General features: G+C 41.4%; 1 protein-coding gene across 1 annotated transcript in view; it reads right to left on the bottom strand.

The window, feature by feature from the left end:
* Positions 1 to 22,185, bottom strand: part of lama2 (laminin, alpha 2) — a 136,061-nt gene that overhangs the window by 98,190 nt on the left and 15,686 nt on the right. Inside the window, exons 2-3 of the mRNA XM_053444771.1 lie at positions 7,534 to 7,704; positions 6,346 to 6,458 (exon numbers count right to left, since the gene is read on the bottom strand). Coding sequence (XP_053300746.1) covers positions 6,346 to 6,458; positions 7,534 to 7,704 — 284 coding nt within the window. The remainder of the gene's footprint in view (positions 1 to 6,345; positions 6,459 to 7,533; positions 7,705 to 22,185) is intronic.

Here is a 22,185-nt window from a genome sequence, read left to right as displayed (position 1 = left end):
ACACATTTCAATCTGTCTGTAGGAAATTTAATCGGCTGGATTCTCTTTTTTTGTACAGTTTATCTTTTCAAATGCATTTATATTAGTTTTTCCACGTTTCTTCTGCAGCCTGGTTGAGTGAAGCTGATCCTGAATAATAAACATCTATTTACCAAACTAGCTTCCACTTGTTTGGTAACAAAAGGACACATGATGAGCTGGAGACATCAGCTAGTTAACTAATTGGAGTTGTGGTTAAGATTGAATCTAATTTGTTGACACAATGATTGTCCGAACTCTAGTGAAGAGTCTGTGATGCTGCTGTTTTGTGTTCCAGTCCCACTGTCAGCCAATGACAGCAGAGTAAAACAGCTACTTAATTGAAAATATTGTAAAATGAAATTATTGGATTAGATATATGCAAAATAATTCCCTTGTCGACACACAAACACAAAACATGCCAACAAATTAATGCACAAACAGGGGATTCTCTCATGAAACAAAAATATTAAAAATACATATATTTATATATATATATCAAATATTAATACCCCTCTTTTGAGCACTGGTTTGATCTCAAAGGAAAACAGCAGATCTTCATGTACTAATTAGTTCACTGACTCTAGTGGCTCGTTCATCCCCAGATGAAATGATTAATTGTTCAAAAACACAGGTTCTAAAATAAACCACTGACTCAATTAGCTTATTTTCACATTTCACATTACTTCAGACTGTTGTAGTGTCGCAAACTTTTCACAACAACGCATGTGTGTGTCTGTATCTCCTGTTTTAATAACAACACAAATCAATTTCCAAACGTTGTCATGAAAAACCAGGAAATTTCTTTTGAGCCTAGAAGCAGAATGTGCTCTTGGATTGTTTATGTCACTTCTCACTCAGCTCCTCTAAGCCGTGTGTGTCCGGTGCGGTTTGAGTTGACGACAACCAAATGGACTGTGAAGAATCCATTTTGTCTCCGTGGGATCTGGACACACAGTCACAGCGGTTTCACACCAGCAGCTGGTGTTTACCGGCCTTTCACACGGAGACGTGTTCAGAATCTCTCTGGCTCGACAAACTGGCATCGAACTCCGATTTCCAGTTTGCTCTCCGGCCAATAAGAGCTGGATACGCACACAGGAGGAACAAATGACTGATGGGAAACAAACTGGAATCAGATATTAAACGTGACGAAGATGATTTAATCCAATGACGACACAAAGAAAGTAAAAGACAAAAAGTCACGAGGCTCGATTCTTGTGTTTTTGGCAGCAACACACACACACGCAGGTGGACAAGCTGTCAGAGTAACAGAGCTGGAATGCAGACTCGTTAGAATTTACTGTCACTTCAAATAAAAATGTGTTAACATCTCACCGGACTAATAAAGTAGTTTTTGGCCGAGTTCTGAATGAGGCTGAGTCATCCAGCAAGTCCCCGCTGCTGCCAAACTTTGAGCATGCAAAACCAGCAGAAGATATTTACTGGAGTCGCTAAAACACAACTTGAGAGGCAAACGTTTTGGAGTCGGGTTCAATATTTGAGTGAGTTTCAGACCAAATGGTATAAAATAGGCTGCAGATGATTGTGTTTCCTGCTTGAAACGCTGGAGAGGCGTGAGAGGCTGAGAGACAGGCCTGGCGTGTAGGAAACAAACTGAATCCATGCTGCGTCTCTCTATCAGAGTTACACACAACCCACTCTGACGCGTACACACATTAACACGCTCACTCACAGACTCGGCTGTAATTTGGCCTTAAGCTTTTTAAATAGGCTTTTTTTTTTTTGTCTGCACAAAACACCAGATGCTGCAATCGCTCCCACATTCTTGCTTTGGCCCGAGCTACTGTCAAACATTACGACAACAAAAGTTTCACTGGGTACAGCAGATGTTTCATTCACCTTCTCTCCGTTATGAATAAAGATGTTTTTGTCCTCGTGTTAAAAGTTCTGACCATGAACCACGTGCCTCTTAGTTGTTATGTGCAGTGAAAAGTAAAGTTAAGTTTTTCTGTATCTTTTTATCCAGTCACTAGGTTGTCTGATGTGTGGTTGATGTGTGTTTGATTTGTGTGTTTGATGTGTGTTTGATGTGTGTATGATGTGTGTCTGATGTGTGTCTGATGTGTGTTTGATGTGTGTATGATGTGTGGTTGATGTGTGTTTGATGTGTGTTTGATGTGTGTTTAATGTGTGTTTGATTTGTGTTTGATGTGTGTTTGATGTGTGTATGATGTGTGTCTGATGTGTGTCTGATGTGTGTCCGATGTGTGTTTGATGTGTGTTTGATGTGTGTTTGATGTGTGTTTGATGTGTGTGTGATGTGTGTTTGATGTGTGTTCGATGTGTGTTCGATGTGTGTTTGATGTGTGTCTGATGTGTGTTTGATGTGTGTTTGATGTGTGTTTGATGTGTGTTTGATGTGTGTATGATGTGTGTTTGATGTGTGTATGATGTGTGATTGATGTGTGTTTGATGTGTGTTTGATGTGTGTATGATGTGTGTCTGATGTGTGTTTGATGTGTGTTTGATGTGTGGTTGATGTGTGGTTGATGTGTGTTTGATGTGTGTTTGATGTGTGTCTGATGTGTGGTTGATGTGTTTTTGATGTGTCTATGATGTGTGTTTGATGTGTGTATGATGTGTGTTTGATGTGTGTTTGATGTGTGTATGATGTGTGTTTGATGTGTGTTTGATGTGTGGTTGACATGTGGTTGATGTGTGTTTGATGTGTGTTTGATGTGTGTCTGATGTGTGGTTGATGTGTTTTTGATGTGTCTATGATGTGTGTTTGATGTGTGTATGATGTGTGTTTGATGTGTGTTTGATGTGTGTATGATGTGTGTTTGAGGTGTGTTTCCCAGAAACTGGTACACAAAAAGGATGTACCAGTTTCTTTCAAGCTAATTCAGTCCATCATGAAGCTTTAACTGTTGAAGGGGACATTTTGAAGAGTTTGAGGAACTGGGGAACTTTTTAAAATCATGAATCAGGATCCATTTGCTTTCAAAACAGAAAAATGTTTATGATGAATCATCAAGATCCATGAATTATCCCCAATGAAACCGGTGAGTTTTAATGGAAACACAAACCAACAGTACAAAACCAACCAACCAACAAACAGAGGAAACGATAACATCATCTCACAACTTCAGGGTCTGAAGTTACATTGGACTTCACAGTAGATTCAGTCAAGGTGAATTGGTGAATTGAGAAATCTCTCAAATCATATTTGTAACACAGACCTGTTTATAACTGTCCCTCAGTGTTGTCATGAGTTTCCAATGAATTCTTCCAAAATGAACACTCACTGAATAATTCTCTGTGTGGTCTGTGACCATTGATCTGAATGTAGTGATTCAAATAGTTTGTGTGCGCAGTGAACCTGTAGAACGTGTGTGTGTGTGTGTGTGTGTGTGAGTGATTGTGTATTCAGGAGCTGTGTGCGAAATGAAAGCACTTTGACTGACAGACTCGTTCAGGAGTCTGATCGAACAAACTGTCCGTCAATCAACTTGACGTTTTCATTTCCATAATAACTGCAATTTAACTGAAAAACCCATCACGTTGCCACCGTGATGCCAGTTTAACCAGGATGGTTTACTGGGAAAGTTTCAAATCTACGTGAACTCTGATGCATAAATCTACAGAAGACGATATATATTAGAGATGTTAGACTGGAACACTTCCTGTTACCTCCGTCAGAGAGATGTTGTTTCCATTTCTCTTTGTCTGTTTGTTGTTACACAGAAGCTACTGAACCACTTTTCCTCTAACTTGGTGGAAGGGTTCGTTGTGGGTCAGAGGAGAAGCCATTAAGTTCCAGTGCAGATCTGGATCAGGGGGCAGATCCAGGACCTGTTCTTTTTTAACATTGCAAGATCTGTTTCAACGTTTTTGTTGAATTCTCTGAGAAGAATTCTTAGATCTTGAAAAGGTGACTGATATTTAGATGCAACCAAAACATCCTGACTTAAATTGTGGTTTCATGAGGGGACTGTTCTCTACAATGTGCCCCTCTGGTGTGATACAGACATCAACTGTCTCTCACACACACAGACACACAAATGGATTCTGGATTTCCGTCCGGAGAGGCTCAGCAATAAATACAGAGTCACAGGCAATACACACACACACATACACACACACGGTCATGTTCTGAGTGAGATGACTGTGGTCACCAGGGAAATCCAGCCCACTACAGGGTGGAGAGCTTTGTGTTGGACTGATAGAGACACACACACACACACACACACACACACACACACAACACCCCCACTGAGCCGTGCACACGTCCACCCAGACATTAGTGGTATTGAAAATACGGCCAATCAGGCGTGAGGTGGATCCATTACTCGGACCAATACGAATATTGACTGAAGTAATAAACTAAGTTGCTTGATGAGAGGAGGATCGATTACAATCTCTTCTAATGGAACCGAGGCACAGGGGGTCTCACCTCCACGGATATTAGAGATTAACAGCTTTGGAATATCGCAAAGTTTCCTGAAATATGGTTTTAACACATGCAGGAAACGACCACATGGCATTTTTACAGATATACTTACATCAATATGACAAATGATTTTTTAATTCACATACAAAACGTCAAATTGGTTATTGATCGGTCCTGATACTGCAAACTCTCAATCAATCAATAATTTCAAGTACAACCAGATGAGAAAATGCACAGTGGATTTATGATGAGAATAAATAAATAAATGCAAATGTCAACCCAGCAACTAAGCGGGAGTTATTATGTTGTAATATTTGGATGCGATATTAAACTCTAATCCAGGAATCAGGGTATTGAATGTTGCAGAATAGACTATAAGGGAATTTTAAAAATTAATACAATCTTTATTTTTGCAATAACTCCAACATTTCCTACTGATAAGTGCTGATATTCAAAGGTTTTGCATAATCTGTTATTTCTTATGTTCTTGTTAGGTTTGTTGGATTGACTCATTTCAATAATCAGAATATTACTTTTTAAATTTAACCAAATGATGGTTATTATTTTTTGCCTTTTTCTTTATTTCTAATTCTGCATTCACTCCATCGCTCTGGATCATTTAGAGGACAAAAGGAATCAAGCAGAGAGACACACAAGGTACAAACTGCAAAGTAGTTGTTGCAAAGGTGATAAATAGAAATTTAAATGGGTTTTGCATTAATTTGTTCGGCCCCTTAACCATTAAAAAACCATCAGGATGCAGCCTGAAGCATAATTTTCTTGCATATTGCAAAGAAGAAATAAAAAATTGCGTTAGTCAAACTGTTAAAATTCACATTCGGAGAAAACTTATAATAGAAAAATCTGTTATAATTATGTGTTTGAATGATATACAGAATAATTTTAATACAAATGCACCAGATTTAAGTAAACTGTTAATCGTAAAGATCATTTATTTTATTTTAACTTTTTACAATCGTCTTTTGACAGAAAAGTCGAGCATTTAGTCAAAAGAAAACCTGAGTGATTCCCACTGTATAGTAAGATTGATTCTACAACAAAATAAATACACATAATATACATCAAATACCACCGTCACATAAAGATGTCTGTGTCAGCTGTGTCAGCTCAGCAGGGGGCCACAGAGAGTACACTGACATTTAAAAGCTTTTAAAGAACCTGTGACGTACTCACGAGAAGAAGGATTCTGTTACACACGTCAAATACTTTTTTAAATTATATGTGTGTTCACCAGCAGCTGCTCAATTTGAGGCTTATTCCTCCAAAGTACTGCTCCTGAGTTTTCTTCGTTAAAGGATTTAGGAATAAAAAAACATCTCCTTACACTGTGTTCTGATCTATTCTCAACCACATACTATGAATTGTCATATTGCCAGTTTGTTAATAGTTATCTGGTAACCGTCTGGGCTTAATGCTGATAAATGAACCTTGATAGTGGAAAAATAATGTTTATAGTTTGTCTCTTTCCAGATAATAGAGGCTGTGGCGAGGTCTGATCAATGGAGCTTACAGTGGATTCCAATGATTAAAAATACTTCTGCCCCCGACATGAATTCAAGAGGACCAGTGCTACAAAGAGAGGATGTGTATTAGTGAGAGGACACAGGCACTTAAGATTTACTTTGGTGTAAGACTCCATAGAATAAAGGTCTGAGTCTCATGTGTAGTCGGGAATGTAACTGACTGATAAATGATACACAATAACACACCATTCACACAGTGTCGGTCGGGACAACATGGAGTGTGTATCCTGCCCAAGACACTGGTGCTGGGGATCAAACTACAGCCCGTCTGGCCTGTTAGTGGACGACCCGCTCTACCTCCTGAGCCATAGCCGCCCTGTATATATATGTGTGTGTGTTTGTGTGTCTGTGTGTGGGTGAGTTTACCTGTTTCAAGTCGAGCAAGATTGTCACGTAGTGGTACTCCATCCCATTCTTGATGGAGGGACTTTGCCACCAGCGGTTGGTGCCATCTATGGCGTATTCTATGGGATGATGCTCTGAACACACACAGACACACACAGACACACACACACACACAAAAATCAATCGTTGGATTCCATTTCAACTTTAAAAATCTAAAAATCATTTTAGTGTTCCATCCCGTCTTATTATAACGATAAAAAAAACAGTCACCTCCCTTCTTTCTGAAACTCTGTTATTTTTCGGGAAAGATTCAAGGCCCAAAAATCAAAAAGTGTATTTTTCGACCTTCTAAAAAAATTATAATAATAGATTTCCTTTCCAGCTCAGGAGATTTTATTCACTTCTGAATAAGAAAATGTCACCTGATGCAGAACAAAGCCCACACCTGGGAGCGGTTACACACTTTAACAGAGCCGGCAGATAAAACACTGTTTTTGTAGAGTGTGCAAGGGATTGATTGTGTGTTTTACGTGTGTGTGTGTGGGTGTGTGTGTGAGAGCGTCATTCTAATGTTTCAGCTCAACCGGGAGCTGTCAATCACCAGGCTACTTATCTATGACATTTCTGCTAAAACCCATGGAACCTGACTCTGTCGACGAGCGTCTACCAGCTCACATGTGACTTTGTTAAAGTTTGATTTGCGAAAAACCGGAAACGTAATAATTACAAGTGGTATCGATTTTCATATTTCATAAAAAGTCAAATCCTCCCTTCGACAGTGAGGAAGTCACTTAGCATTAACAGAGATAGACGACTACTGACTAATAACCGGCTACTAGTCAGTGACTAACTGCTTCATTAGCTAACTGATTGATTGATTGATTGATTGATTGATTGATTGATTGGCCGTCGGGCTGAGCAGTTAACCGAATCACTGACTGGATAACTGACGCTCTAATTGGGCTGTTTGAATTATGATTGCAGGCTAATTTTGCATTGTCATTCTGTCATGTTGCGATTGATTCCTGAGTTCGTTCAGTAATTATCACTTCAGACAAAATGATTGGTTCACATCTGGCCAATCTGGCTCTAATTAACTAATCTGGCATGATTAATTACTGTAATCATCCTGACTGTGAGACGTGTGTGTGCGTGCGTGTGCTTGTGTGTGTGTCTGTGTGTGTGTGTGTGTGTGAGACTCTTTCTCACCGACTGCTTTCGTGCTTTGCTGGTTGCAGGTTCGACACTGGGAGTTTTTAACTGGCCGCCCCGGTACATGTTCCACCAGCTTGCAGAACATCTCGGGACCCGAGGAGCCGCAGGTGGCGTTCGCCGTGATGTCGGCCATGGACGCCAGGTTCAACACGGCCGGAAACAGTCCTGGGGAAGAAAACAGAACGGGGGGGGTTCTTTTTAAACAAAAAGAAAAATAGATGATGAAACACAAACACAGCTGCATCCATTAGCGCTGACATCTGCTCCACATAAAGATGCTGCAGCTTTTCTCTCCCTGAAGTAAACACAAAGTTAAAAAGGCTCCATATTTGGGGGGGAAACACACATTGTTTACTTTTCACGAGCTCACGTCAGTCTTGGTATTTGACGGAAAAACAGCGACGCCTTCAAACGTGTCGGGTAATTCCTTTAAATCTATTAAATATCAAAGATGTGTGTGTAAAAAGAGAAAATGAAACACACAGAAAAGGCAGAGCTCAGTTTAATTGTGTCGTCAGATCATCAGGAATCAGTTTCAAGTCTGTTCAGAGCAGTTTAAACAAGGTCGAGACGACTTTCTTCTTCTTCACGGGTGAAAAAAAAACGTGTTAAATTGCCCAAATGCCTCAGTGGGGGTTATTAGTGGCACCCAGCACTTCCTGCCTCTGAATACAGGTCTTGTATTTCCAATCATTAAAAAACGATGTCAGCTTCTCTGTGGAGCGCCGGGTTCCTCTGTTGTTCTGAGGTTGTGAGTAATTAGCCTGGAACACGGTGGGGGGGGGGGGGGGGGGCAGGCAGGTGTTTTTAAAGTTAGTTAACCTGGGTGTGTTTCTGCTGCGGTTTAATGCAGTTAACATCATTAACCCCTTTGTGTTACCGAGAAACTTTTCTTTGGCCGGCTGTCAACTCTGCAGACTTTAGGCAGCGGCTGTTCATTTACATTATGTCGCACGAGCATTTCTCCCGTTTTCATTTCCTGTCCCTGGATATTTTTCACTGCTGGAGCCACCACAGCCTGAAAGCTTGGAAGACACATACATTATGGAAAACACGTATATTTGTTCCTCCAGGATGTTATTGGAGGCCATATTTGGGGATTAGTTTAATGCACAAGTTTGTTTTCCCTCCCTGTTTGCTCCCCTTATGGGCAGATATCTTCAAATCGCCATGAGAAAAGGAAAAAGTAGATTGAACTCTTGGCCCAATGTGGCTGCAACTGAGGGGAGATCAGTTCAGCTATTGTTTGGCTCACGAAGGAAAACCTGCTTTCAGACGCACAATGTCCGAGGCAGGACTGTTCCCCTCGTAAATAGTCTGCAAGATGTCAAAATAAGAGCATGTGAGAAAACAGCAGGGAATACTGAGGATGTTTCGAACGCACAACAAAATTGGAAGTGAGGACATATCTCAGCATGAAAAAGAGTCAAGATTTCAACTTGGAAAGACACGATTATAACAAATTTAAAACATGTGATTCCTGCAGCAGGATTTCTACATGATGTCCGGCCTCCTGCTCTACTCAGGCTCCACCCCTCACCTGAACGTCCATTTTCCTGTATTTCTAAAAGAATCGAACCTGGATCATCTCCTGCTGTGTCTGTCTCATGTGAAACTCAAATCTAAAAGGTCCCAGACAGGATGGAGTTCATGTAGGAAGTAGGAGTAACCTCTTCCCTCCTCAGAAAATAAGGTGGTGTGTAATTGCTGCAATATGTTTTATCAGCGAGGGAGTTCTTTGTTGACAAACTTAAAAGGCTCAACTTGCTATTGTAGTCAATTATGTTCTCATTAATTTTGAAGAAAAGAGGAAAAATGTCTTTTGTTCTTTTCCAAACAACCACAACCTGTGTTCACATTCTTTTTAAATGGGGACATATGAAAACAATTCAGATCCAGATCTTGTTGTCATGTGTCTACACTGCAAACACATGCTCTCAAAAGGTGTGACTGCCAAAAATCAGCAAGCCAAGTAGCCCGTGTTCCCCAATTCCTATAAAACACGTCTGTTTCCTCAGCACTCGAACGCACCAGGAGACTGCTCACTGTTTTATTTCAGCTTGTTGGCCTAACCCATCCGTATTCTTCCCATAGTAAAATTCCCATTAGCCCCAGTGTGACCAGTGTGAAGAAATTAAAGTGCTTTTGACTCACGCTGCACATGGTTCACATTTCCTGTCTGGAAAACCCACACAGACGAGAACATGAGCCGAGTTCTGAGTTACATCAGATGCATCACAGCTCTGGTTTGAGGTCAAAGTTCTAAAACAACACGTGCAACTTGAACGTAAACACAGAAACCTGTAAAATACACAATAACTGTACACAAAGGAGACAGACGGGAGGAAAGATGAGATGGAAGGGGAAGAGTTTGTGTGTGTGTGTGTGTGTGTGTGTGTGTGTGTGTGTGTGTGTGTGTGTGTGTGTGTGTGTGTGTGTGTGTTTGCGTGCACGCGCCCTTTACTAGGAACTGTGTCCAGATGTGTACAGCTGTTTGGCCAGATGTCAACACTGATGAACTGTGAAGAACATCTGAGACACCCCAAATCCCTCTTTCAAACACGTGTACACATTCTCACACACACACACACCCTCACAACACGTTACACAAACACACACACACTAGGTCAAACACGTCCCTCCATCCTCTTATAAATGATATCTGAGAATCCACGTCGCTGAGGGGCCCGGACACACAGCAAACACTGACTCACAGATAAACATCTCAGTTTACTTTGTGAACTTGTGAAAGTTGGAGCTTTGATACTGATATTACATCCATGATGAATACACCATGTAGAGAATAGAAACCCTAAAGTCTGGATCAGTTATTGTTTTTGAGGTTTAATTTGCTTAAAGTAACAATAATTAACACACAATTCAACAGCCCAGGAAAGATTTTAGCCACTTTTGTCGCTAATTCTTTACACAACATTTCAAAACATTGTTTTCGAGGTAAAAAAAAGGAATTTATAGCTAAAATTAAAGTGTGCGACATCTTAGATCTTCATCAGAAATGGAATCAGTTGCTGTGATGAACAGATTTTTCCAGGATCCTTCTCCTCCTCATGGTTATTCAGACGTCTGCCAGAGAACCGAGCCAACATCCTGCTTACTCCTGGGTTTGGATCCACAAGCTGCAGGAGCCTCCGACCACATACAAGTGTACGTGGGAGACTATAAAAACCTTTTGAGTGTCATTTGACCTTGATCTAAAACCACTAATACCTTTCACATGCACAATCTCAAGGGACTCGAACAGGAAATTCACCGTTTCCCACTTTAAACACACATCTTGGAAAGAGTTATATTATAATAACTAATTTCCTTTCACAAAGTTGCAACTTCATCCATCTTTTCCTTTGAGGTTTTCCCAGCGTATGTGTTTTCCTTCACGGCAACTTCTACAGAACATGAAAATGTCGTCCGGGGATCTGATCACGCGTCGGCCTCTGGAAGCCGATAAGGTTTTTTCTTGTTGAACAAACGAGTTGACAACAAAGACACGGAGAGGAATGACGAAAGGTGGGGTTCAGATTTCAGATTCACAGGGCGACAAGGACACAATGACCGTCTGCCTACGGCTCTGCAGCTGCTGCACTAACACTCACACACACACACACACATTCGGACACACACATCGACTCAGGTTCATCATCTCCCATTCTTCTCTCTCTCTCTGCTCTGATAACCATCGTAACCTGTCTGTCTCTCTGTCTGTCTGTGTCTCTGTCTGTCTGTGTCTCTGTCTGTCTCACTGCGTCTCTATCGCTCGTCTCCGCTCTGTTAACCCGATGTCTCACAGGATTTACTGCAATACAGCCGCTAAATTATAATACTGTCAGAATGTGTAAGCCCCCCCGGTGAGAGCTGGGCAATGTCACTGCCACGGGACCTAGTTCGACATTGTACCAATGATCACAATATCACAGTACTGCTGGGTAATTTATTTACAGAGTGATACTACACTTAGAAATATAAGAAACTTTGCTGAGTTCAAACTTTTAAAACTTGATTATATAAATGTCAAGTGAACCATTTGACCTTGACCTTTCCACAAAGACTTGTTCTGTCTTTCTGGAGCTTTCACTTTCATCCCGTGGTCGTCATCATGGCGTGGACTTCGCTCGGTTGTCAACTCTTATCGACCGATCGAAAAAAAATCCAATCTGGAGTCGCGTAATAAAATGTGAATCACCTCTCGGACACGCTGATGCAAGGTGTGGCCGAAAGCTCGTTAAAAACCAAACACTGAAAATGGACCTTGCGATAAGAAAATATTTATTTATCCTGTTTCCCCCTCATCGTCGTCTCAGGAGAGTCCTGAGAGATGTAGAGATTGAAAAGACCTCAAGGGCAAATTTGTGAATTTTATATTGAGACTATAGCCTCACTCATAAATCTTCCACATCTCCGCGTTCATCTCAATCCTCATCAACATACAATCCATAACCTCGCCGGGTTTTATATCTGCTCACCCTGAGCACCTTGTAAATATCTTTCAAATTAAATGTTGAACTGCGCAGGAGGATTTAAACTAAGTCTACATTAAATCAAATACAGTGGGCTGGAGTTTAATTGGAATCTAATACATAATCAATTAAGGGATTTATGTTGAAAAAAAAAAACATGCATTTCAATTATGCTTGTTATAATCTGAAAATGAAGTTGACACCCTCCGAGCACTTCTTCCAGTAACACGTGCACTAACACAGAAAGGGTTTATAGCTTCACATCAGAGTCATATTAGGATGATAAGACATCAATATTAAAAGTTAAAATCTAGACATTGAGTGAATTTCCACGAGCTCCGAATGACAGCAAATATGATCATTGTATAAAAGTTTTTTTTATTACATTAGGAATAAAACTTTGCTTTTACTGTCACGATAGAGGATGACACTGCACTGTTTGCCCTTTTGTGTGTGTGTGTGTGTGTGTGTGATGGATGTGTTATTGTTGAGTTCTGAGGCTGGATGTATGCTTGATGGAATAACAAGAAGGTTGAAAAGGACAGGATCATCTCTCTCTGTACCTCTCTCTATCTCCTCGCTCCATCCCGAATAGTTGGGGGGGGGTCAGGGGGAGATATGGACGGGGAAAAAGATAGAAAGATTGATGGAGAGCGAGAAATGGATGGAGGGATTCCCAGAGAAAGATAGAGTGTTGTTTAAAAGGGTCAGGGGCAGGAGGGGAATGAGGGATGAGACAGCGATAATCCGGTGGATACACACTCGCACACGCACACGCACACACAGATGGGGAAAAATCTTTGTATTTTTAAACAGATTTCTACAATGCAGTGTGTCTGTCTCTGTGCATGTTGACACGTGCCTGTCTGAAAAGTGGGTCCAGATATTTTCTAGACTTTGCCTTTCACATATGAAGAAGGCATCAGCAGAATGTCTGGAAAGTTCTGGAACCTCATCGTCTTCCCAGGTGGACATTTTCGCCGGCATCTTCTTCAGTGTGTCTTTTTCATCCAGAGATATTTGAGATTGTTAGGTATACTCAGGCTAGGGGTGGAGCTATCGGGGGGGGGGGGGGGGGGGGGAGCAACTGACTGATATTTGTGTACTCACATAGAGCCCCTCCAGAAAGCATATTATCAGAAACCTCAAGTTGAACAACGTTTCTTCCAATTATTGAAAAATATCCTTCTTTCTTGAACTGAATACATTTTCTTGGGTAACAAACGGAGGCATGATGAGCCTCACTTTGTAAATGTCATATATAAATATAGTGTTTATTTATATATATATATATATATATATATATATATATATATATATATATATATATAATTAATATAGCATGTGATCAGTCACACTGAAAAACACGTACAGCTGTCAAATTGTCTTGACACATACGCACACAGACACACACAGACACACACACACACACAAACAGACACACAAACACACACACACAAAGCTGGAAGCCTTCTCTGGTTGCTGCATGCCGTTTCTATGGTGATGTAGTTTTACTGACACGTTGGGTAATTGACTGACTTTTCTAATAAATGGCAAATAAAAAAGTACTTTCTATACATTAGCTAGTTTTAGTAGTTTTCTTTTCTGTAATTCTCTGTCTCAGGTTGTATAGTTGAAATTTGGTAATATGTTGTAGAAGAGTTTAAAAGGGAGTTTTAATCATTAAGTATGATTTGAAATGATTTGAGTCATTTGCAATGTGCACGTCTTATAGGCAACTTTGAGCAGTACCACTGGAAATCCTGAGGGGGCAGCGTAGCTAAATTGGCAGACAAACAGATCATAAGACGCAAGGCGGAATTTGAATAACGGCCGAACTTTTTGATATTAGACAAAAAGTTGGTATAGAAATAATAGGCGTCTATGATGTTAAAAGGCAAAGTTGAGGAATTTTGTATTATTTATTACTTGGTCTGGTGCGATAAGAGTTAGAGAGAATATGTACATTAATCCATGCTTTTGTTTTGCCGCCCGTATCTCTGGCTCCACATCTGTCGGCCGCTCCTCTGTCGACCTCCAGGGGTTTCAGGGGAGAGCTGTAACGAATACTAAGTCAACATCCTGCTCTCACCAGGACTTCCTGGCCTGGGAGTGTGTGTGTGTGTGTGTGTGTGTGTGTGTGTGTTTGTGAGCTCGCCTCAGAGAAGAAGAGAGGAGACAGCCTGCCTTAAAGAAGAGCAATGAATGACTTCTTATGCGGAGGAAGGATAAAGACAATAAAGTGCTTATGAAAGAGAAGGAATGAGATGATGCACGGATCAGAAGGGTCAGGACATCTTCACTTCCTCCACTTCCTGTCTGACTTTCAATTAAATCTCATTTTCCTTCTATTTCCCCTTATACAGCTTTTTTAATTGTTAAAACAATGACACCATGAAGACGCCTGATTACATTAACACGGTTATCTTAACGCCAAACACCAGTCCTGATTTGATTTAGTAATTGTTATAATTAGAGCCGTCAAGGTAAGAAGTTACGTGCCACCAATTAGTGTGCACATGTCCTATTTTCTGCTGCTGCATATTTTCTTTAATAAAAATTACACCCACATGCTCGACAAGTTTCTGCAACTCCACCAGATCTCAACATCCGGGAGGCAAATGTTTCCCTTTTGCAAAAAGGCCACACACTTGTCCCCTGAGAAGAAGAAGTACAGAAGTGGGCTAAAGTTTGTGTCTGTGTGTGTGTCTGTGTTTGTGTATGGTCGTCATTCTGTGTTTGTGTGTCTGTTAAAAAAGGACCTTTTGCAAACGCTGGCCTCTTCCAGACGGTCATAAAGTCAGACTAAACAGGAAAGCCACAAAGTTATAGACAGTTAATCCCCTACTTAGAAACACTCATACACACACGCACACACACACACACACACTCACAGACACACATGTCAATGAACTGACCATGTTTGCTGGAGGCTGCAGTCTTCACTGGGGGGGGGGGGGGTCTAAACCACAGTCTCCCGGGGGGCCCACTGATTCTCTCAACACACATCGCAGACCAGGATGTAGCATAACATATACGCTCTCAAGCTGCAGGGGCATTAGGCGGCTTCAGCAACATGATATTGTCTTTACATTTTTTGTAGACTTTCCAAGTATTTCACAATCAAACCCTGGATTTGGAAGTTGTCGTTTTGAAAAAGCATTTTGTGTCTCCTTAAAGAAAACCTCACCAAACCCTGAAATTACAGATTTCTGAGAGAAAGCAAACTTTTCTGGGTGTCTAATGGATCCGAGTATCAAAACCTAATGAATTAAAGTTGTAGATATAACGTTTATTAAATGCAGCGCAGTTCGATTACATCTACTGCCGACCTGAGTGACCCCACGGGAAAAACAATCAGCGATCCAGAAAACAAGACGTTGTCCACAATGCATTGAAAGACTTTGGAGAATTAAAGAAATAAAAGAGACAGAGAGAATGTTTATGTGCTATAGCTCCTGGATAAGTGGTTGAAGTGATATAGCTGAGCTCAGACCCGCCAGCAGTAAATCTGTACTGCAGTGGTCACACAGTCACACACAACACACAGACACACACACAGTCAGTCATCACCTGATGAGGCAGTGATGAGAACTTGGTTAAATCATCCACAAGCACCTCAGAGACAGAATTGTGTGTGTGTATGATTTAAGTAGGAACTCATCTGTGCTGGCCTTGGTTTGTACTTACAGGCTCTGCTACAGTCAAGGCCCCCACACACACCCCCATATAATCACACACACACACACACACACACATAAAACACACACACATCGGAGGGTATATGGGGGATACGTTGGTGTTGGTAATGAAAACATGCCAGTGAGTAGATTTACAGGAGAGAGCAGCTTGACCTCTGCCCCCCCCCCACAGAGATTTATCACTGGTGGAGCATCTAATCTTCTCTACAAACACTACTTCCTTCTCACGAGCCAACAACAACAACATAAATAAATATAGGATAGAAAATGTTCCTTCTTCCATCGCTGATTGTTTTTGCTTAAATAAAAAAAAAAATGCTCCCTGGAGACAGAGTCGTGGTTCAGTGACTGTTCAGGCTTTTGGTTCAGCTATGTTAAAAAACAACATGAGACACTTTCCCAGTGTGTGTGGAACATCTGCAACATTAACACTAAAACAAAAGCTAACTCAAGCTAACGATACATGGACAGATATTCATTTTACTTATGCATACTGCAGGTTGTTGGTGCATCAGTGGTGAAGTGCCAGGGTGGAAGACTACAAGTTAGTCTTGTCTCTGGTTGTATAGTTGAACTTTGGTAATATTTTGTATAAGTTTAAAAGGGAGTTTTAATCATTAAGTATGATTTTAAATGATTTGGGTCATTGTGCGACTCCCCAGTTAAAACAGTGGAGTCATTCAGATTCCTGGGGACGATCATAGCACAGGACCTGAGGTGGACGGAGAACATCACCTCCATCACCAAGAAGGCCCAGCAGAGGATGTTCTTCCTGCGGCAACTGAGGAAATTCAGCATGCCGCGGAAAGTGATGGTTGAGTTCTACACAGCCATCATTGAGTCCATCCTCACCTCATCCATCACCGTTTGGTTCGCTGCCTCCACTGCCAAGGACAAGGGCAGACTGCAGCGGATCATTCGGTCAGCTGAGAAGGTCATCGGCTGTGACCTGCCGGCTCTCCTAGACCTGTTCCACTCCAGGACCAGAAAGAGAGCAGGCAAGATCATCGCTGATCCTTCCCATCCCGGTCACCACCTGTTCCAGAGACTTCCATCTGGGAAAAGGTTCCGGGCCGTCAGGACTAAAACCTCGCGTCACCTGAACAGCTTTTTCCCCATGGCAGTGGGGCTCACAAACAAGCCCCCCCCATCACACTGACTCTGCTGACCCCCCCCCCCCCCACCCTCGCACATAATTTATAACACTACATTATTGGCACTACCACCAATCTTTGCACCTTAAAACCGCACAAAACACATTTACTGTATATATTATTTTTTCGTTATTGTTGTTTTTTATATTGATGTTTATATTGCTCTATATTGTTGTTTTTATATTGTTGTTTGTAAAGTGCACCAACCACACCAAGGCAATTTCCTGTATGTGAAAATATACAAGGCAATAAAAAGAATTCTGATTCTGATTCTGATTCTGATACAAAAGGAGATCAGCTGTTTTTTTTTAATTGGTACAATCCATCTTTTCTCTTTGAGATGTATTGTCACCATCTCTAAATTACTGCCATCTTCTTTAACTGTATTATTTCCAATATAGAAAAGTAATCAGACTTCATATTTATATTCAAAGGCTTCATTCCTGTGATATCTGTGATGGGTTGTCAGCTGATTATTGGCTTTTTGGTTTTGAGACGATATTATGAACAGCAGTTAGAGTCAAGCTGCAGATTCTGACTGTGACCACATATCGAACATACGTTAATGTTCATGTGCGTTGGGAGTGTGCAGCTCGGCCCTATCTCCAGTGTGTGTTCAGTATTTGCCAGGAAATAAAATCATTCTCCAGACGCCGCCAGTGGGGTCACAGGGGATTGTGGGTAATTGAAAATCCAGATGGACATGCATGAATTTCCAGGAAGAAACGGTTACCACAGAGATTGGAGGCGAACACACGGGCTGCGGCGTTAATATCCTTCATCTCCGCCGGGCGCATCTCTCTTATTCTTCTACTCGTCCTTTTCTCTTCTCATTTTCTCCACCATGTCCTCCCTGGTCTTGTGGCCTTTTTTTTTTTTCCTCCTGCCCTCCATTATCCTTTCACTTGACTTACGGCCGTCACTGGGAGAGACTGGGATCAGCGAGCAACTGGCTAAAGACCGGAGTGGGCGGATCCGTGGGGACCAATCAACAAACTATTTACAAAAAGAACAGCGAGTAATCATGAGTAATACTCAACAAACACACACACAATTAATCTCGGTTGTCGTCTGTTGGGGAACAACTCATTCACAGTAGTCAGGAGGATATGAAAAGCGAGTGGTCAGAGAGACGGATGGAAGCCGGAGCTGCTGCTGCCATTCCTCTCCCGGTTAGTTAGAAAGAGACGGAGCTGGTCTCAGATCAGTTCCAACAGTTTTACAGTCTGTTGACAGCGGACACGCCGGCTGAACGGTGGAAAACCTCATTACACAGCGACAGAAATACAAAACAGATGTGTAGACCGGGTTCACGTGCACGGTTTGCACGTTATCCATGAGAGAAGGTGGTGAGGGAATTGTTAACTTGTGAAACAGGTCGGGTGTTTGATTTAACCTGTACCTGCAGCATCTCCACATATTCATATTCAGAAACGTTTTTCAATTAGCATATTAATGTCTATTCTGAGAGACGGGTTCGGACACTTAAACATCAAAACATCTCTAAACATGATTATGTGAGGATGAGAATCGTGTTAATTTAAAGAGAAAAGAGTTTCTGGTCTGCAAATACAAACTTTTCACGGAGGTGAAAGTACATATTCGCTTTTACATGTATTATTATTATTATATCTACTTTATTCCGGTGTGAATGTGTCTCTAATTGTTTTACTGTTTACATCATTATCAGCTTGACAGTCGTATTTATATATATATCGAAATAACAATAAGTACAAAAGGTGCCACAAAGCAAACAAGCTTTAATTGATTAACTGATCATCTGTGTCCTGATGTACACAATGTGTCTGTCACAGAAATGTCTTCTAACAACATGACACCATATTGATCTCACAGCGAGGTCAGAGGTCAAAGGTCGGCTTCAGTTGCAGATGCACCATTTTATATTTGTGGTTTATGTCCGAGCAGGAGAAACAAAGGTTGAATTAAAGATCTCTACCTGTAATGTTTGCAATACTGAAGTAGACAAGTTAAAATGTCTACAGTGGAAAAGGTAAAGCAGATTTAGAACCACTGTGGAAACATCCTGTTGAGAGAAGCAACAGAAGCAGAGACGGAGCTCGGTGAGGAAGCTACAGGACGAGTTTCTTTACAAAGGAAGTGATGTCTGCAGCCCTGTTCATTGATTGTGTGTCAGCAGGGTTACACAAAAAACAACTGAACAAATGTCCCTGAAACTTGGTGCAAGGATCCAAGAAACAACCCACTAATAAGTCACTGGGTTGTGACATTTTCACCGTTTTCCATCTGAATAATGCAAAGATTAAATGATAGAAGAAATCAGGCGTTTTTCAGGGACTGATATCTGTTAAGTGGGATTTGGTGCAGCTTGATTGACTTTAAAGGGACTGTTGGGCCTTGGTGGAGGGTGCTCACTCTCCTTAGTACCATTAGTTTGTACAGAAATACCTACAAACTTCTTCCTTCACACTAGATCTCATCTTTTCTTTAAGGTACATGGAGCACATTTCAGCTCTTTCCTACATTTTTACCCTTGTCACTGAACAACCGGGTGTTTAAGTTCATAAATCTCAGGATCAAACGAGGGGAAATGGAATGAACTCACCGGAGTTGAAGTGGTTCTCGCACACAGCATTAAATGATGCCGATGGATTTTGATGGGGCTGGACTGCAGGTTTGCTGACTCGACGGTTTTGACCAGCACTGATGACTGCACATCTGCTATTAGCTGCCCCCCCCCCCCCCCTCCCCTGCCCTCCCTCCCCCAGGCTACGGCTAACTGCTCTGGCATGGAGAACGTTCAGGTTAGATTGGCCGTGGCTGAAATGTGTGTTTGACGATACAGAATCCATTACAGAGTGTGGAGAGCTTTATAGACACAGCCCGCGAGCCCACAGTGAGTTATGATCAGGATTCAGCATTTTACACACAACGATACTGGAGCTTGAATATTTTCTGTATCAGCTCACGGTTATTTTTGAACTGATGAGTCGACTGTGAGAGCGATGAGGAGAAAATTGTAAGAACAGTACGACAACAATGCTCCTTGATGTTGCGCTGGGTTTGTTTTTACTGGAGTTTAGATGTAAGGTTGACAAAATTATCCATTACACCCAATGCTCAACGGCTCCGTCTGCACCCAGTGTGACAGTGGGAGGGAGAGGGAGAGCCGTGTGTGAGTATATAGCATTCATTACAGTGGCACTACAGACAAACTGCTCCCTGGATAGACATTGATTTTCACCCAATGGATCTCACTGTTAGCAAACCTAATGGCTTGGTGGGTAATGGGTACATGTTATGAATGAGCCTCCATGGGCAGGAGAGGAAGAGGAGAGGAAGGGGAGAGGAAGGGGAGAGGGAGAGGGAGAGAGGAGAGGAAGGGGAGGAGAGGAGAGGAGAGGAGGAGAGGAGGAGAGGAGGAGAGGAGGAGAGGAGGAGAGGAGGAGAGGAGAGGAGGATGTGGGTAGGGAAGTGATGTAGACATTTGCATTTGTGTTTTCTTTTTATTTATAGTTAAAGGTATAAAATGTATGGTTTAACTGTAAAATATCAAGCCTAAATCTCTTTTTCAGACATATCAGTATTGGAAATGTTTTCCTCTCTTATATTGTATCTGCAAAATTCAATATATTTTGCAGTCTATAATAAAATCTGTGGGTTCTGGTCATTACTTGGATAAACCAAGATATTTGACGGCATCATCAGTTGTGGTCAATTTGTGGTAAACTGTTACATTTCATTATTTTCTCATATGTTACACCCAAAAAAAATGAAATGACTGATTTAGGAATTAATCTGCAGATAAACTGATCACGAAGATACTTGCTATTTACGACCTTAAAGGGAAAAGAGGAGATGTAAGTGGAGGAGGAGTGATGGGATAAGAGGAGAGAGAGTAATGAAAAAGAGGAGGGTAGGGAAGCACTTGAAGAGAAAAGGTGGAGAGTGGAGAGTAAGACTAACAGGGGAGGAGGGAAACAAATCAGATGTGAGTTGAAAGGGGGAGCTGCTATTTACCATTACTGCTAATAGGTTTCAAAAGGAAGCAAGTCATTAGCTAAATGGATAGGCCCCTAAATGACACATTACCATGTTAAAGGCTGATTCCGCTCATTATTGGAGCTCTGATTCCTCCATGCATCAACAGCTAGTGCTGTGGGCTGCCCACTTGTACACAGACCTGCTGCCTCGGCAAACACACACATGCACACACACAAAACACACACACACACACATATACACTAGCAGAGACAAACTAAGGAAAAGGTCCATGAAAAAAAAGGTGCTCTGCTCTGAATCTGTAAATCAAAATGATAGCAGCGTCATTAGAGTACACGTTTCATGATAGGAAAGACTTGCGAAAAGTAAATGTAAAGCTTGAACCAAGTTTCCGATGAAGAGCAGAGTACCAAAGGAGATTTTGGCGATAAGTCCCATGTGAATGTTTTCTGCATTTCTGAATTTAAACATCATCTTCTTCCACTCCTCGCCTGAATGTTACGGACATTTGCATCACATTTGTTATTTGCATGTCGCTGAAATTATATCTACAGTGGTATGCTTATGTTAAATGCAAAAATTACATTAAAAAAAATTGCAATTCAGAGGCATATTCATCATCAAGCAGTCGATTTGAAAAATGTGCATGAACCTCAAACAGTGATCTGCTGCTACTATTAGACGTTGTCAGTCGTTGCTGGTCAAGCATCCCAGGCAATTAAACTTAGGTAAAGGGTTGTCATCATTTTTTATTCCCTTTTCCCTAATCAACCGTACACCCCCCCCCCCCTTGCATTTCATTTGGTACCTTTCTACATTTCCCATGATGCATTTGTCTAGAATGAGGGCTTGTTTTATTCCGCTGATGGTTATGCAGCAGCCTGCCAATAACTTTATGTAGGCCACCTGGAAATTAGCTCCACCGTGGTTCCACTAACTTTTGAAAGTTTCTTGAATGGGGCTTCAGAGTGATGGAGAAAACAAGTGCAGCATTTAATGCCGGCTGGGAGGGGGGGGGGGGGGGGGGTTACACAAGCAGGGATGTTATACCTGTTTAAACCAGTAAGTCACATCACGTCCAAGTTAAATCTTTAAACTGTGTAATTTTGTGTCACCTCATATTAGGGCTCAAGTTCTAAAGCTCACATAAAAGGAAATGTGACATTGTGTTACGCTTGTCCTAAACATACATAAGCTACGTAGCTAAGCTAACAGTTACTCTACACAAAAGACATAAAAGAAACCAGGACACAAAAAGGAAAGAAGCAAGCCCGACAACACCAAAATGGCTAAAGTAGTTTACTACATTACCAGGTGGGGTTAGATTGTGTTTGCCTG

This window comes from Pleuronectes platessa, chromosome 17, assembly GCF_947347685.1.
Source record: "Pleuronectes platessa chromosome 17, fPlePla1.1, whole genome shotgun sequence".
NCBI lineage: Eukaryota > Metazoa > Chordata > Actinopteri > Pleuronectiformes > Pleuronectidae > Pleuronectes > Pleuronectes platessa.
The sequence above is the reverse complement of the archived record's forward strand: the minus strand, read 5'-3'. Positions and strand labels throughout refer to the sequence as shown.